At 38.3% G+C, this 19004-nt stretch overlaps 1 protein-coding gene across 2 annotated transcripts in view; it reads right to left on the bottom strand.

The window, feature by feature from the left end:
* tdrd5 (tudor domain containing 5) overlaps positions 1-18012 on the bottom strand; it is a 60393-nt gene extending 42381 nt beyond the window's left edge. Inside the window, exons 1-5 of one of the 2 annotated variants that reach the window (XM_039767750.1) lie at positions 17906-18012; positions 3798-3932; positions 3487-3576; positions 2691-2930; positions 519-932 (exon numbers count right to left, since the gene is read on the bottom strand). In XM_039767750.1, the coding sequence (XP_039623684.1) occupies positions 519-932; positions 2691-2922 (646 nt within the window). In that variant the 5' untranslated portion in view covers positions 2923-2930; positions 3487-3576; positions 3798-3932; positions 17906-18012. The remainder of the gene's footprint in view (positions 1-518; positions 933-2690; positions 2931-3486; positions 3577-3797; positions 3933-17905) is intronic. The other variant, XM_039767751.1, reaches the window with a different exon arrangement.
* Between the last annotated feature and the right edge of the window lie 992 nt (positions 18013-19004).

The following is a 19004-nucleotide window of genomic DNA, read 5'->3' as shown; positions in this document are numbered from 1 at the left end:
GAGTGATAGACTATAAAGGCATCACTCATCATCAGTGCTGAAGTGGACAGTAAGTGTGAGTGCGAGTGTGTGTGTGTGTGTGTGTGTGTGTGTGTGTGTGTGTGTGTGTGTGTGTGTGTGTGAGAGAAAGTCTGATAAGCTTAGAGGGCACAAGAGTAGGCCAAACTAAAATGAATCTAATCAGCCCTATTCTCTCAATGATAAGACAGCAGATTTGTTTCACTTTATCCTGTTTCATGCACCTTTTATGTATAAAACTGAAACTGTAGGCAAAGTACCTATAGCATTCTATTATGCATAAGAGAATTTGGTATCCATTCTCATTCAGTTATTACTAGTAAGCAAAAGTGTTATTACCAATTAAGTAATGCAATTATAAATGGAAAACACCAGAAAGTAGCTCAACCATAAGAACTTTACTATCACTGGGCATTATAATATTAAGAAAAAATAGGAAGAAACAGTTAATGGTTAACTTTATATAAAAAAAAACAAAAAAAAAAAACCAACAACCTTACCAGAGGGTGCTTTACAAGAAAAACCAGCCTGAAGATAATTTGTTTGTGGCGTTTTCTTTAGACACAACAAAGAGCCTGCTCTGGTTTGCTCCACCACCACAATATCTGACATCTTCTGTAAAATTTCCATGATTGAGTAGAAACCATAATGAGAAACTTGCAAAGGATGGCCAAACCTTGAACGGAAGGCATCTTCCAGTTGAGAAAGGAGGACAGGAGAGGAAGATAACAGCTGCTTTAACTTGGAACGGAGAGGAGCAGGCAGTGCTGGGGTCACTTTTGCTCTTCTGTGCAGCCTAGGCAATGTACTGTTATGCATTTTGCAGCCTCTATTATTGCGTCCTGTTTTTCTGGTGGGAGGCCTCTGTTTGGCAACTAAATCCTCTATGCCTCTGGTAAAATCATTGCCAACACCTAAAAATGAAGGGAAAAAAAAACTGGTCAAAAAAGTGTCACTTCTCCTTATGGATCCAACCTCCTCATTATAAATCGTATTAAATATGTTGCATGACCTTAACACTGTTTCTGGAAAAGCTAAATATGAGCATACTTTTGTTCTCAATTCTGATGCACATCACACTAACTTAGATCACTTTTCATTGATTGTTCAAGAGCAGCTAAGATATCTAGGAGCTACAGTCACAAAGGAGGTTTATTCAAATATAATTTCAGTAATATCATTGAAAATGTCAAACAAGATGTTAAGTGGTGATCTCTGTAGCTTTCTTCACACAAGCAATTGAGCTCATTTATTCATAGCATTCACTTTTCTTCAGTATGTGCAAATAATGGGGTAAAATAAGCTTAAAATTGTACATCTCATGTCTTAAAATAAAGGGTCCTAAATGTAAACTATGTTTAAAAAAAAAAAAAAAATAGATCATAAGTTTAAAGGTATTAACACAAACTCTGAACATTTTACTAATTTATTAAATACTTAGATATACAATCACTCCTAATACCTTAATGGCATTATTTAGAACAGAAGCAAATGGGATAAGATTATGCTATAATACATCCATAGTGAACTAAAAGAATAGTGAAAAGCCTTTTCAGAAATTTCTTAATTTTCTTCTAAAATAGCCTGGCTAGGCCTCTGCTCTATTTTGTTTTAACTTTTAACACACAAGAAAGTGTCTTATACTGGGCACTGATTGCGATTTACTATAATTTTAAATATCAATATTTAGCAACTAGCTGTGTAAAAAGCCCGGGCTCCTAGAAACTATTGAAATCATCAGCAAAAATAATTGAAATGCAGAGTTGGCGGTTTTGTTTTGTGGACGTGCTCGCCCCCCTTGTCTTTCAGCGGCTAAGCGAGTTTCTCTCTCGTTTGTCTTTCGTCGGCGGTTTCACTTTGGCGATGGAGTCGCTTTCTTCGAGTGTCATGCTGTAGCCTCGTACTTTTCTTCTTCCAACTCGTCAACTTGGGGACGCTTTGCCGGCTCTATGAGCTTCATGCTATAGCCTCGCACTTCCGGGCCGGACAGACAGACACACACACTTCCACGTGTAGACGTTTACATACAAAATAATAGTTTTTTTTTCTTTTTACCAAAACCTTTTTGCGCTTTTTATGATTTCATATTTACACTTAAGAAAAAATATATTGCTTATTATCTAGTATGAATAAAATCAGAATTCAAATTAGTCAGCTCAAAGTCTGCAAATAAATAGGTCTTTAATGAGTAAAGAAAGAAATAACTAAAATGCTGGGTGGTGAATAGCACTTGTGTTTACAGTTGCTGAGTCCCGGCATCAAATCCTGATCTAGTAACTGCCTATAAGGAGTTTACCATTTTTGCCTGTGTCCAAGTGGGCCAACCCTAACCCAAAGAGATAAATGAATTCAACATAAATGGGTAACTGAACACTGGATGGGTGAGCATGGACAGGCTCTGTGTCCCGATAACTATGAAATAAATAAGCAGGTAGCAATTTAAGTAAATAACTAAAAATGATTTAAGGTGCACGATATAATGCAGCAAACTTGCCATTGGTAAATCATCCACCTCTCTAAACTTGCAAAAATATCTACATAAATTCTCCCAAATTAAGAGTTGATTTATGTCTTATAAAATGTCTTAAGTGGTAATGAGCAAAGCAAATTATTGGTTATAAAAACATATCTAAAATAATATTAAACATAAAAATCCAAGCGAATAAGATCACCTTTAAGAATGGTTGAGCCTGCATTTGTATATTCCACTTGAATCACATCAGGCATGCTGCTGACCATGTCTATCACACTATGGTATCCCAAATCACGAAGTGGAATAGCATGGCCAAGCATTTCCTTATAGTCACGTTGAAGATGCTCAATGGCAACTCCCATTTTGGATGCGATCAGGAGAGATCTCAGATCTTTTTTCAATCTGTTTAACAGCTCCTCCTGATGACTCATTGTGAATCCTAAACAAAATAAATGAACACAGCATTAACCTTTATAAACCAAAAGAATCCAAGTAATCTTTAGTTTTGTAAACATAATGGAGTTGGTTATTGTGCAAGACCTCTAGAAAACAATTGGAAGACAACAATGAAAACTGTTGACTTTTAAGTCCTGAAGTTTGTTGCAAACACATGCAACCATTTTTTTTTTTTTACCTTTTGCAAGAACTTCGAAACAAATGACAGAGTGTTTCAAAGATCTGAAATGTAATCAAATTAAAAGTGATTTGCAGTTATCTTTATGATGCTTTTGTTCAACTGAAAATATAATTTGTTAAAATCTAAAAACAGACTACAGGTTTCCCCTGCTTTTTTTAAAATAATCTATTCCTGAAGTTTCTTGGCAAGATAGACTTTTGTAACACAATTACAAGATCATCATCACCAGCAATTTAAATGGAAAAACAATTTAGGCCATTTCTCAGCCCTCAAAAACATCCTTTTTCTTAAACAACAGCAGAATATCTGAAAATATGCAAAAAATAATTTAATGAAAAAATTACTCATCAAAACGCACCTTAAGATGTTTTCTCTTCATTTAATACTGCTTTAATAAAGCTGTCTTCTCTGCACCCCTCTCTTGTAACTGCACTGTTTACCCATCTGCCTGTGAAGAAACAAAGGTTGAGTTGTGATTTAAACAAATTGTGGTATTTTCAAGTGGAACAATGACACAAATATAAACTTTTAAAAAAATTTTAAGCATTTACAAGTTTACACAATACAAATAAATTAATAAAAATCACTTTGATACATAAAAAAAAAAAACTTTTTAAATATCAACAATTAAAGAAGTATGGAGCATAAATCAATTAGAGGAATAGACACCTGCATCTCTGCTGTTTCTGGCTGACTCTCTCCGTCTCTATGATCCCGGGGTTTGTGCTGATACTGCCTGATGTCGCTTCACTAGTACTGTGCTCAGTTTTGTTACTAGCTCTAACTCCAAACTTGAGTTTGATCCTATGAGAGAATACAGAAGCAAAATTACTTTAGTTCTACATTGATAGCACAGTCAAGACTACACACTGACACCTAAAGAGTGAATCAAAAAGCTGGGCGTGTACAACACAGAAACCCTGTCCGCCTAACAAAATAAAGAGCGGCCAGTACAAAGGACCATACCAAATGACCGCCAGTCAAAGGTGAATACCAAAACACGCACAGAATGAACATCCAAAGTGTAACAGCAATGAAATAATGCCCATCACATTTCTTAAAAGTCTTTTCTGGGCAGGACTGCTGGCACCCATTGCGGTACATTGTGAACTTACTCAAATTTTGTAATTAAGAACAAAAACTTTAATTTCTAAAGTAACTGTGAAAATTCTAGATAGACTGCAAAATATAGGGGATGTTCCTCAATGCAGGACATTTCGGAATTCGTTCAGAAACAGGCTAAGAAAAACTTCACTGTCAACAATTTGCCAAAAACAGCATCATTCATAATGAGACTTCATAATAAACTAATAACATCTGAAAATATATCAGGCACTGACCAGCTAAGAGGTAACAAACCTAGCTACCGTATATACTTGCGTTTAAGTTCTCCCACGGATAAGTCAGGGCTTGATTTTACCGTATAATTTCCAGTATTTATAATGTCATCGTATAAGTCGAATGCGGAAAACTCACACTATTGGACAAAGAAATTCTGATATGCTAACACCGACCTAAGAGAGTAACAATTGAGTACACAGCCTTTATTCTCTATGTAGTGGGCTTACATGACCACATGGTAATACTCAAACTACTCCGAACAGACATTTGTACTGTTTTGTGTTTTTTGTATCTCATACCATCACACACCTTTATTGTAAGAGCATTCCTCATCTATAATGGAGCGTTCAATCAGAAGAAAATACGAAGCTGGTTTAATATTAAAGTCGTTGAAGTGGCGAAAGAAATTGGTAACTGTGCTGCTGCAACAAAATCTGATGTGTCTCAGCAACAGGTGCGAGTTTGGAGAAAAAATTAAGTCAGGGTTTGATTTTATGATCAATTTTTCGGGTTTCAAGACCCAGCTTATACGCGAGTATATATGGTAAATGATAAATAATGAAAAAGGTGCCCTATGCAACTTATTTATAGTTTGCATATGCAGAGGAATGACACTGGATGAGGTTCATCCCAAATCGTACATGGCACACATCCTTCTCAAATAAAATGATTTCAAAATCTATCAGGACCAGGATCCTAACTGCAAAAGGTACAATCAAGCACCAGCCTGACTCAGTCAAGGTCTTGGAAATGCACCGCACTTGGACCATTCTGGCGAACAATAATTGCTTATCTGTCAGAGCTGGATTTATAATTACTTCAGATCCTTCCATAGCATTATTTGGAGCAACACCAGATGGGATAAAATTATGCAATAAAATGACTATTGTAAAATTGTACATTACAATTTATATTACTCAACTGGAAAAAAGCTAATTTAACGTCCATTACTCAAAAGGAACAAGATATATTATCAAAAACTAGGAAATTTAAGGAGTGGGCCAAAGCTTCTTCAATTTGTTTTATCCACCTGAAGCTAAACATGTTTGGGCTTGACCAGTACTTGGATGGGAGACCATCTAGGAAAAGCTTGGATAGCTGAGGGAAGCGGAGTCAGCAAAGCCAGCTGGGGGTGCTCACCCTGTCATTAAACATCCCTGGGCATCCTTCGTAAAGAGTAGGATGTATCCTGGTTTCCTGGCTAAATTGCTCAACACAGTACAGTCATTCTGGCCCCCAATCATTCCCTGTCTTTAACTGGTTAACTAGCTGTTAAGTGGAGAAGTGGTGAGAGATAATGTGTGGTGAGCATACTGGCACAATAATGGCTGTTACTGCATCATCCTGGTGGGTGCTGCATATTAGTGGTGGTTGAAGTGGCTCCTTACTCACTGTTAAAGCGCTTTGAGTAGTAAGAAAGGTGCTGTAGAAATGTAAAGAATTATTACTACTATTATTATTATTATAATTTAGCAACTTTGTTTCATTTTGTGTGTATGTGCTTAGAAGAACAAGACGCACACACGTCTTGTTGACAAAATTAAGTCTAAAGGCATTGTTGCTCTAAACAAATAACCTTTATTTTATATATAACCTTTCTGCAGGAAACACCATTCTAATGCCCTTTGTGGGGAACAATCCAGTTCCTTAAACTACATTGCTTTATGCTAGACACGCACGATAAGAGAATTGGCACGTATATGTCAAATTGTTTTAAGAAAATGTCATAAAACAATTATCTTCCAAGATTTTTTAGTGATGGGAATTATGTAGTCATTAATCTTAACCTCCTTAAATTTTCTCACTAGCACATCGTCGACACCCAGATTTTAAGTTAGTAAATATTAAACAAAGATAACAAACACATGCTTATGATCAATATCATAATGGCTTGAAAGAAACCAAACTGATTAAAAAACAGGAGTAGAAGGAATCAAACTGAAAGGAGGACAGACAAACTTAAAGGTGAGGGTGTAGTAAATCTGACAGTTAAATCTTCAAATCATTGATTCTTACACCATGACAAGAGTGCACAGAACAACTAGACATAATGTAATCATCCACTATCAGCAAGGCTTCTCCCATGCGGAGGGGAGATTCAAGATGCAAGGTCTTCTGACGAAATACAAGCACATAAACCAAGTTGAAGACAACAGAAACTTTAGGGCAGCTGACAAAAGATGCATAAAATTGATGTCCTGTTGAATCCAGAAGTCATCCAATACGGTGACCAGTTCTGAACTCAAAGAAACCACTGGGGACCCAAAAACACCCCTCTACAACAGTATTCAGAAGTCTTGTTGGAAGTGGTCTTCATGGAAGAGTTGCTACCAGAAAGCCATTCCTGACATGTGGAAACAAAGCTACGAGACTCACCCATACACACAACTAAACAAAAGGACTCCGACACTCAACTTATAAAACCTCTGGACTGACAAGTTAAAATTTTTCATTCTTACTTTCTCACATACATAGTATGGAGAAAGTATAGCAATCACAAAAAAAATTGACCTCGAGATTTTGATGAATCTGGACATTTTAGACCTTCCCAAGTCCGAAAATAGCACTTTTGAAATTGGGTCTGTCTGTGTGTGTGTGTGTGTGTATATAAACATAACTCGAAAACGCTTTAACCTAGGCCAATGAGATTTTGTACACCTGCTTTATATCATAAACTAGCAAAATACCAGCGCTTTGCAGCGGAGAAGTAGTGTGTTAAAGAAGTTATGAAAAAGAAAAAGGAAACATTTCAAAAACAACATGATTGTTATTGTAATTGTTTTGTCACTGTTATGAGTGTTGCTATCAAGGATTTGATTATCATTATTTCTTTCAATCAGGTTCGTATTTGGAGGACGTGTTGTGTTCAAGTTACATTCCGTGTTTGTCAACCGTTGTAAAGATAACAGGTTTCAATAATCGAAGTGTTCACTACCCAAATTGCCACTCGTGAATCTAAGATGTTTAACAGGCATTCCCGGTATTAATTTGTGGATTTGCCTGCGAATATTTAGTGGCAGTGTGTCTATGAACTTGTGGAATTGCCTGCGAGTATTTAGCAACAGCGTGTCTATTAAGTTGTGGATTCTTCTGCGAGTATATGGTGGCAGCGTCACGAAGTTGTTTTCGTCTAGCTGCATCAGAAAATGTAGCACGACATCTGACACGCCTCCTTTTTACTGTTTTCTCACAGCTTGGATTGCTGCTGTCATAATCGGTTTAACTTTCATGGTTTGTTTCAATTACATTAGTACTTGCAGGACTTGTGTTGAAGTGACATTCGGCATCTTTAAAGCATTGTAAGCATACAACCGGCTTCATCGATAACTTCGCATCCAGCTTTTGAGAGTTGAAACATTCATAAATATCAAGTGTCCACTACTCAAATTGTCACCTGTGAATCTAAGATGTTTAAGAGGCATTGGTGATTCTCCAAAGGTGTAAAATATTTGGACATTTCGGTACACTTGAAAGCGACAACCGAACAATTCAGGGGCAGCCATCAACCCACATGCAAAATCATAGGTGAAGGGCTTAAGCATTTCACTCTTATAGTGCCCCTGTGTAGTATAATTATCTCCTGTACCGTCATCAGTCCACACCTTGAACCTGTCCCAGTCATTCAATACATAAGACACAACATTCCTCCGGATATCAAGATTGAGCCTGATATGTCAGTGCAGTATGTAACACAGAGAATGGAAAAGGCAGGCGGCATCTCCGGACATGGAAACCACTCGGTAAGTGACAGTTCTTTGATCAATGGTGATCACCTCGATAGACATCTCACCACCCAAATCGCTACTCATGAATATGAGATGTTTAACAGGCATTCCCGGTATTAACTTGTGGGTTTGCCTGTGCATATTTAGCGGCAGCGTGTCTATGAACTTGTGGAATTGCATGCGAATACTTAGCGACAGCGTCTCTATGAACTTGTGGATTAGCCCGCGAGTATTTAGCGGCAGCGTCTCTATGAACTTCTGGATTTGCCTACGAGTATTTAGCAACAGCGTGTCTATTAACTTGTGGATTTTTCTGCAAGTATTTGGCAGCAGCGTCACGAAGTTGTTTCCGTCTAGCTGCATCATAAAATGTAGCACGACGTCTGACACGCCTCCTTTTTACTGTTTTCTCACAGCTTGGATTGCTGTTGATGGACGGCCTTATATGGGCAGGCAGTCAATTACATGGAAGGCGTGGGGATGGGGGACGCAACTCCGCCTCACACGGTGAACGAGCTGCAGGCTATGGATGTATATATGTACATAAGTAGGATTCAGTTATGACTGTTACCTGCTTAACTTTTGTAAGTAACCTGTAAGGAATGAGCCAGACAAATTTCAGCCTTCTACCTACACTGGAAGTTTGAGAATTAGTGATGAGTGAGTCAGTGAGGGCTTTGCCTTTTATTAGTATAGATAAGGAATCCTATCAACTTTTGGGCCACTTCCAGTAAAGTTAGTAAGCTATAGTTATAATTACAGATAAAGGATATAAATTTTATACAGATATTTATAATGATAAAAAGCAAACAGATATGAAATTTGAGAAAAATTAATTAAATACTACTTCCGATTGAGTAAACAACCGTCTGAAGTTTTTGTATCATGGAAATATAAGTGTGTACACAATATTAAAAACTATTCAATAAAACGCATATTCTTTCAATAACTATCATTAATTTTACTTTAATTTATACATCACCAGTTTAACAATAAAGTGTAAACATTAAGCATGCTATGTAAATATAAAGATGTAGTGGGAACAATAAGCTGCTACTTCACCATCGTGTTCCTGGTAATACATTTAAATTTAGATTTTTTTTTTTTTTTTTATTTCCGCCATGATTATCATAATTAAATGTAGCAAAATGTAGTTTTACTCATAGCAATTTATTGCAACAAATACTATATAATACGGACTATAACTCTTTATACTTTGCACGTAATATAGATAATGCATATTTAATCATGAAAAAATTCCACCACCATTTTCAACCTCCTTAAGTGCAAAAATACCATTTTAATATAAAGTTTGATTATAGAGGTAAATGAATGTGTATCGATATTATCAGTTAGTTTAGATGAGAAACAAAGAGATATGATATTTGAGAAATACTGCGTAACTGGAAGTCGTTCCGATGACCCTTTCCTCTGTCTCATAATACCAGAAAGTCGAGGGGATCATACTCCCGATTTTTGGATCTGACAGAAGGCAATTTGTGCACAGAAGAGAGATGAGTGCCTGCAATCAAGAGTGAAGCATGGCAGAGGTTCCCTGCATGAAGGTGGTAATCATGTCAGAATTACAGGTAAAATTCCATTACAACGAATTCCCAGGGACCTAAAAAATATTTTGTTGTAACAAACATTTCGTTGTAATGAGATTCTGTATTTGTTACTAAGGAGCTTTCTTTAACTTGTGCTGAATCACCCTTTCCTCCTTCTTATTGTGAGGTTTCTAAACTCTTTTGAGACCCAACCCACCCCGTTGCCGGGGCAGGGCAAAAACAAGCTCATAGCGCTGCAGTGAAGTGACACAGAAGCAAATCATAAAATATCGGGGTTGCATTATAAGTTCCTTCCTTACACCCCAAAACACGAGGCTTAGTCTCAGTACTTTAGCAAAACCAGCTTTATTCAGCTTGAAACAGGAACAGCACACTTATTTATTGTAGCGTGATCTGCCACTCTGCTATACACAGACACAGCGGTCAGGCAGGGTCGTGGCCAGATCAGTAACCAAGTAAACCTGTTATCTGCATTTACAATGTACCTTGCATTACCCACCCATATCTTTTCTGTTTGCTTTGGCGGAGACGCAGCATAGCTTTGAGCCTGCTGTTGCCCTGGCAACAGATAAACAGTCTTGTTACCGTTTTTCGTGTCTGCCGTTTCTATAGGAGGGTGACAAGGAGTTAAATTCCAATGGATGTTTTTCAAATGGTGACGAGCAATAAGCAAAAGGTATAACTGAAAACCACCGAAAACAAACAAGGCAATATAAAAAAAAAAAAAAAACAGTACAAGGAAAGTTCGAAGAAAGAAAACAAAATTACTATGTTTCTGTTTGGGGTATCGTTGTGCACAACTGAGCTGCAGCCACAGAACTAACTGCTCTGTGGATGATTCATTCAGGCATTTCAAGGTCTTTTGGGCACTTCGTTGTAATGAAAGTATCTGCTGAATGTACTTCGCAGTAACGAGATTTCTATAGACTCGTGTCATATGGGGAAACTGTCGGGACTATAAAAATACTTTGTTGTAATGAAAATTTCGTTGTAACAGAATTTTACCTGTAATTGAATATTCAAAGCCGAGAATTACTGTACAAACAGATTCGTAAACATCATGCAGTAGTATCAGGAAGGCTTACAACTGATCAAAAGATAAGTCTGCAGCAGGATAATGACCCCAAACACATAGCCAAGGTAATAAAGAACCACGGTACCTTCAGCAAAAAGAATAGCAAGGAGTTCTGCAACAGATGGTATGTCCTCCACCGAGTTCTGATCTCAACAACACTGACATAGTCAAGAATTACTTGGAGAGATTGATGCTGCATTCCATGTACCTAAGAAGTCAGAGCTGGAAATGACATCACAGACTAGGTGACCGTATTCCAGTAAAACATTAAAAAAAAAAAACAATATGGATGTGTCCAGGAAAACATTTGTTGTGCTTGCTCCATTAGAATACATAGCTTTTAAAAACAACTCATTACACTGTACGCATTTTCCGTATCCAAACACCCTAGCAACATAGACAGGAGTTACTGTATGTACAATTGATGTAATGAGACACAAACATACATAAGTGTTAATAAACAGATAATTGTGCAGTTTTCACTAAAGTTTGCTGTGTATGTTATCATATTAGATTGATATGATGATCTGAAGAAGTCAGACAAACCCGGACTTGACAGACCAGCCCCGAATTTCTGATTTAGAACTCTGATTTACAGGGGGGGGGTATTCCAGTTGAAAATTCTGACAAGGCACTCAGAAATTCCGAATTCTCACATCAAATGAAACACAGCGTGAAGCAAGTGAGATGACAGCCAGTCTACTAAACTGCTAGAGCAAAGTCGCTCAGACGGTTGGGAGCAAACAACCAGCTTAGTTTATTACAAAACTACACAACAGATAGCAGACCTAAGATCAATGCAGTTTTAAGGGGAAAGGTGGTCATGCCAAATATTGCCTTTACTGTACATGTGTGACATTCAGAAAAACGTTATCCAATGTTTTTGGAAAGTTCCTCACTTTACATAATTCCTTCAGTTGTGCCTAAGATTTCTGCAAAGTATTTTATTTGAAATCAACTTCACTTTTTGAAAAAAAAATTAAGCAGGATGAATTAAGAGCTCATTCTATAAGGTATAATACATTGACTCACGTTTTTGCCATAAATAACTGCAAAAGTACTGCAAAACTGATTTACAATATTTAACATACAGTAGAGTCCCGCTAATCCAAACTAATTGGGACCGAACCCTATTCGAATTAGCAAAAATTTGGATTAGGTGGAGTTTTGTCATATAATGCCATATATTGACTTTATGAGGCGTATTAAGCGTCCGATGTGTCAAGAATTAAAGGTAAGAAATTACGCATTCTAGTACACTGAAATTTAAACTGCACTGTAGTGGGACTGTGATCGGAGGTAAAATCGATATGACGGGCGGTACGTGAGTAGTAGCGGAAGGGCAGTGACCTAGACCTCCCGCCTAGACCTACGCATTCCTCTTGATTTCCGTTCCCAAACTATGAGTCACTGAGTCAGTGTGCCACCTTCTACTGCTGAGTGATGTGTTTTGTGCAATGTTATTGTTTGTGTGCGCGCACTTGCCCTGTGTTTTGTGAGTCCTTGTGAGTGGTGTGTAGTGCGGTTTCTTTACATTCTGTGCTTGTCCCTGCTGTTAATCATCATGGCAAGCAAACGTAAACATAACTCGTGTATATTAAAAGAAAAACTGGAAGTGTTGAAAAGACTTGACAAAGGTGAAAGTGCCACTCAGTTATCGAAGGAATTTGGTGTCGGGAAAGCAACAATTTCCGATTGCAAAAAGAACAGAGGTAACAACTGAGCAGTTTTGCACTACCACAAGTGAAAAAAACAATTGAAAAACGTAGCAAGACGACAGTGTCTTCTTACGAAAAATTGGACGAAGCACTTTTCTTATGGTTTACACAAGAAAGACAGAAAGGAATCCCTATCACTGGCCCTCTAATTCAAGAAAAGGCGCTTCAATTGAACAAGCTCATGGACGGTGACGTATCATTTACGGCTAGTTGTGGTTTCTTAGACCGATGGAAGAAAAGACACGGAATCAGGCAGCTTACAATAACTGGGGAGAAATTGTCAGCGGACAACTAAGCAGCTGTTGAATTCCTTGAGGAGTTCAAATGCATCATTTCTTCCTACTCGCCCCAGCAAGTTTACAACGCAGATGAGACAGGACTTAACTTTAAAGCATTGCCTACCAAAAGTCTTGCATCACAAGAGGAACGATCTGCACCAGGGTTTAAAATGGATAAACAGCAACTAACTGTGTTGGCCTGCAGCAATGCTTCTGCCCCAAATAAGCTTCCACTGATGGTTATCGGCAAAACCACGCTGTTTTAAGAACATGAACTTGAACTCTCTCCCTGTTTTTTACAGAAATCAAAAGAAAGCTTGGATGGATCGTGCCTTGTTCTAAGAATGGTTTGACAAGCAATTTGTGCCAAAAGTAAAGGCGTTTAACAAAGCAAATGGATTGCTTCCTCGTGCTTTGTTACTTATAGACAATGCTCCGTCACATCCAGAAGAAATGCAACTTGTTTGCGATGATATCAAGGCTTTTTCTCCCACCAAATGTCACATCAATTTTGCAGCCAATGGACCAAGGGGTTTTGCAGGCTTTGAAACAGAATTATAGTAAAATGCTTCTTCGTAGCCTACTTGAAGATAATGAAGAGCTAACAATTTTGGATAAACTCAAGAAAATGAACAACAAACATGTTATTTACTGGATTGCTGAAGCTTGGGAAAACACACGCAAGGAATCCTTACAGAAGTCTTGGAAAAATCTCTGGCCTGAGCTAGAGTTTGTTCAAACAGTTCCCCCCGACAAAAGAAAACTGCGAACTTCTTCAATTGGTGAAAAGAATGCCAAGTTGTGAAAATGCAGAAGAAGAGTGCGTGGAAGAGTGGATGGCCGTTGACGACTATGGCCATGAAGAATACACAGATGAGGACATTGTGGCAGCTGTGCAGGGAACGTCAGCTGATCTCGACGCAGACGACAGTGAGGAGGAAGGGGACGCGCCGACTGATGTTGTTCCACACACTGCTGCAGCCAGTGCCCTTGATCTCGCTTTGCGCTACGTTGAGCAACACGCCGATGCAACCTCAACAGATGTTATGTTTATGCGGCGTTGGCGAAACATTGCTTCTTCAAGCCGTTTTAGTTCGTTGCGTCAGCAGAAGATCACCGACTTTATCTCTTAGATAATGGTTTGCTTTTTACATTTTGTGTAAATGCTGTACAGAACATGGATTCTACATATGTGAGTAAATTCGAACTTGTTTCAATTTTAAGTAAGGCTGCATTTTGGGTTTTTAGTTAGACAGCGAAATTGAAAAATGACAAGTTTCTTAAATGTACATTAAACGTACGACATAACTTGAAAAAACTTGTTTTCTTTACTTTTCCCAGTTCAGAAACTTTATAAAAATTATTTTTTTTTCCCCTAGTCCTGTTTGGATTAGGCGGATTTTCGGATTAGCGGGGTTCTACTGTACTGAAAAACATTTAAAAAAATAAACTTGCAATATTATAATATTGTGCCCCAGGAGCCAAGATAAACGTGTACTGTAGTGTCCCTGGCGATTCCCGTACACAAACACGTAACAAGTCCTTAAATTAACCATATCAAATGCCAGGTATACAGAGTGCATATTCTAAAATCTTACATTTCACATGTAAACTGTCTCAGAGACCACAAACATATATAACAGAAATTTTAATAACATTACTCAGAGCATGTGACCAACTATCGGACTCCTTTCTAAGTTCATTCTCCTCTCAGCAGTCTATAGTGACTCATGGGTTCAATGACACCATGAAATTATTTCTCCATATCATGGAATGAAATTTTAGACCAGATTAGATATTACCAATAAAAGACCGCAAAAATACACTGCCATTTGTCCACTATAGCAGGTCGTGCAATGCCTTGGGAGAGGCTTGATAATTTGCTTGCCACAGAGAGGTCGACCATGTGGAACCTATAATTGCATTTCTTTTTTCCCCTTTGACCAACAAAACTAGTGTAGTGTAGAACATGATACAGTGACTTAAGTTGCAGGATCTCTTTGTCTTGTGTATGTCTGATTACATGGCTATAAATCCCAAGGGATGAGAGATTACAAGACGACTCACCACTTCTCAGTACAGTTTAAAATTTCTTACAGAGCTGTGAAAATACTGTGTGGTCCACACATTTTGGTAGCCAATCAACACGAAGAATCTACTTACTTTCCAAATCCTGTTTAGATACAAGGTTTTCATTGTTCACTCAGGCATCAGCTCTTCTCTGTTCTGCTTTTTCATGAAGATTTATATACTTCAGGCTGAGTCTTCACTGGTTGTAAACTTTCATACAGAGCAGAGTCAACCACTGTGGCTAGTTTGTAATCACTTTGACCGAGTTACTGGAGATTTCATTACATCACATTACAACTTATTTTTACATACAACTCTTCACCGAGTTCTGGGAACAATTTTCAGATGAAAAACAAATATACATTATACTAATTACTAAATACAGATCTAGTACACATAAAAACATAGATCTGTTAAAACACACAGGAACACAAAGTCGAAACTGATTGAACTTAAATGAAAACCAACAATATCTGTCCATTAATTAATTGATGAACTATGGCCAGTTGACAATTGAGATTAAAATTCTAAAGGAGTAATTCAAAAACAAATACAGTGTAATACAGTCGCAGTCCTGGAGATCTCGGCCAGCTAGTAACCCACCCCATTTGGGCATTCTGTGGTGGAGTCTGTGCTGGGCCATCCAATCTGGTTAGAGAATATTTTATTCCTCCAATGATTCCAGTGCTTCTTTATCCCAAATGATTTTTTCATATGCAGAACAGCCTATCAGTAGAGCAGTGGCCATATCCAGCTACCAAGAAGAGACACAGAATAGAGAAGAGATTTCACACTACATGACTGGTGGTCACGATTATCTACTGCAACTGTCCATAACTGTAAATGTGGTATGATGGAGACTTAAAGTTAGACTGGCAGTTTTCACATTCGTTTACTTTTTAATATCAAAACACTAACCATCGATTTTTAACCCGCATGTCCAGATCAGAGTTACAGACCCGACAACCTATCCTAATAATATCAGGTGCAAGAGAGGAACAAACCTGGACACAGAGCCAGCCCATCACAATCCATTCTCTCAAAGTCAAAATTAAAATAAAATAAAAAAACAAATATATACATTCCTATGAGCATAAGGCAAGACATTTGTGTACAGCAATCTGAGTTTGTAACTGTTATTGCATTACTTAAAAATAAATTAAACTGGACAGACTGTGACAAATCCAATCTGTGCAAAAAGTACTTTACCAATGACTTGCAGGGTAAAACCATCAATTTTAAGATTCCAATCTGTAAGCGTCTTTAACTGTTCTGAATTAAGGCACAGCAACTGCATTTATTTGCAGTACATGTAATAAAATGTAACACAAAAAGTAAAATTATGCCGGCATAGTGTTAGTTCTGTTGCCCGACTGCTCAGGCAGACAGGATTTAAACCCAGCCAAGTTGATGTCTGTGTGAAGTTCTTCATCCAGGCCTTCTGACTTTCCTTTGATATCCCAAAGACATAGAACTTAGGCTGACTGGCTGCCCTCTAATGGTCTGGCACCTCTGCCAGGTTTGGTCCCAGCCACGTGCCCAATGTTATCAGAACAGACTCCAATTCCTTAAAAACCAGTTTATGTGACTATGGAAACTTTCAAGTGGACAGTTTAACAGGAATACTCCACCCAACAGTGATATGACTGGATAACTGACACAGTTTATGCAACATGAGTAACGGGAGACTTTTAGTTTCCTTTTTTAGAGAAAAGCCAAGCAAAATGACACCTTTCATTGGCTAACTAAAAAGATAATATGCAAGCTTCAGGGGCAACTCAGGCCCCTTCTTCAGGCAATATGTAATCTTTTTTAAAAAAAATTTCCACACCATTTTGGCATTGGACAGTATTGGACACAATTGGAGTCTATTCCATCATAAACCTTTTTCTTTCTGTTCTGCATGAAAACGTGAGATTACATTTTTTTCACTACAGTCCACATGGTCAAGTAAAATATTTTTGTGTGGAGTATTCCTTTAAATTACAGGATGTATATAGAAACTAGGAATCTCTCTGCTACGTTTTGAATTGATTACTCCATGTTAGTGTACCTAACAACCATCAGATGCGACCCGCTTTTCCTAGCCTGGGACAACACTTAGAATTTATAGCTATACACACATATTTAGAGGATTTGACAGCAACCAATTTAAAACTTGCACATTTGAGAGTGTACACGTTATACATTTTTGAAGTACAGGATCTGATATTGATGACATCTCCATGTTTTCTCTTGATCAGGTTTCTGTAGAGTGCTAGTGTATAAAAGTGATTTAAGGGTATGTGACGTGTCCAAGTGTAAAATGAAGAAAACTGTAATAGGAGTAAAATAATATACGATACAGTGGCGACAGTAGAATCACCCTTCCCTCAAATGACATTTTAAACTTTAAAACGACTGCAGTATAAACGGGGAATCGCTCTTACTGCACACGTGTAAAACTAAACGTGTCCAAAAACCGATTTAATTTCCGCAGATCGTCGCTTAACACTTGCCCTTTGCTTTAAATCAGGGGTTCAATTCGCCAAAAGAGATTACTGTCCCCCATGACGATCTTACTTGCAGTAAAAAAAAATGGTAATTTTTCGAGATTAGTTTGCAGAAAAACTGGAATACGAGTTACGCACTACATGTCGCAAGAAAAAACGCGATGAGAAACTTGAATGAATAATTAACAAAGAACTCAACCCAGAGTCTAACAACGTATTCCGTAGATTGCTCATTATAAGTGTTCGCTATTGTGTAAATCGCCAGGCCCAACATTAATACGTTTGTTTTGTAGTTTTAGTAGGACAACTTTAATTACTCCGCATACGTGAAAAAGCCAAACGGGCTGTTTGCAAAGTGATGCGGCAAAATGAAGGCCGCTCTACGACGACAAAACGGAGCGTACGCAAACTTTGCTGTAAAATACAAACTGCGTCAGGGGAATTAAACGTGATATTTGAGACATTAAACATGTTAAATGGTAGCACGCAAAACTATAGTAAAGCAGATACCTTCCAATTACGCTCCCACGTTGAACATGACTGATGTCGAGATTGATTGATTCGCTATCGCTGTTACAAGAGTATTAAGAAGAGAAAGATGTGCGCTTGCAGGGCGGGAAAAGGGAACTGGGGGATATGGGCGGAGAAAACGTCAATCATTTTAATCAAATCGATCTCTATTAGCGAATATGCCTGTCAATCGTACTTCCGTCCAGTAAAACTCGCTTGTCAATCTTAAAAATAAAAAAAAAAACAGAACGGAGCGTGTCTTACCTTAACCACGCCTATTCCGTTCTATTCCAGCAGGTGGGCGTGAACTTCAGATCGCCTATCACACCCGTTTATTGTTCGGAAACGCTCGTCCTGTCGAGAGAGGTGAATTTAATGCCGAAGAGTCACGCTGTACAAATAAATTCTAGCGAAAAGAACAACGAAGTTTTTTTGTTTTCAAGAAAAAACATTGAACTTTGTGGATAAAACTTCTGTTTTTGGAGTTTTTAAATGTGAACAATGCAGGACCAATTTGTCCTCATCGACGGGTTTAGCACAGGTGGTGAACCAGTTGAGGTGAGGAAAGGCTGCAGGGATCTGTGGTACCAGTATCCGGGGTGAGCTTCTCCGGGCTCGTGGTAAGGCTGTCCTCCTGGCATTGCAAGCAATCTTTGCTTCCATTTGGGAGACTGGCATCATCCCAACTGACTGGAAAACGGGACTTGTCGTCCCTATCTGGAAAGGGAAGGGTGATCGCCTGGATTGCAGCAACTACAGGGGGATAGTACTGCTCTCGGTGCCGGGTAAGGTCCTTGCTAGGGTCGTCCTCAATAGGATCCGTGATCACTTGCTTACCTACCAGCTACCGGAACAGTCTGGTTTTACGCTTAATGTCTACCATCGACCGCATCCTGGCACTGAAGGTTCTAATAGAGCGTAAACGTGAATATCGGTAGGCTTTTTTGCAGCCTTTGTCGATTTTCGCAAAGCGTTCGACTCAGTTGATCGAACTGCCCTGTGGGACATCCTGAGGGTTCGCGGGATCCCCTCGAGGTTGCTGGATATCATGGCTGACCTGTACACTGGTATTGTGAGTGCTGTGCAGAGTGGAGGCAGG

The sequence above is a fragment of the Polypterus senegalus genome, chromosome 10 (assembly GCF_016835505.1).
Source record: "Polypterus senegalus isolate Bchr_013 chromosome 10, ASM1683550v1, whole genome shotgun sequence".
Classification (NCBI taxonomy): Eukaryota; Metazoa; Chordata; class Cladistia; order Polypteriformes; family Polypteridae; genus Polypterus; species Polypterus senegalus.
Note: the sequence above shows the minus strand (reverse complement) of the source record. Positions and strands in the feature narration are given on the sequence as shown.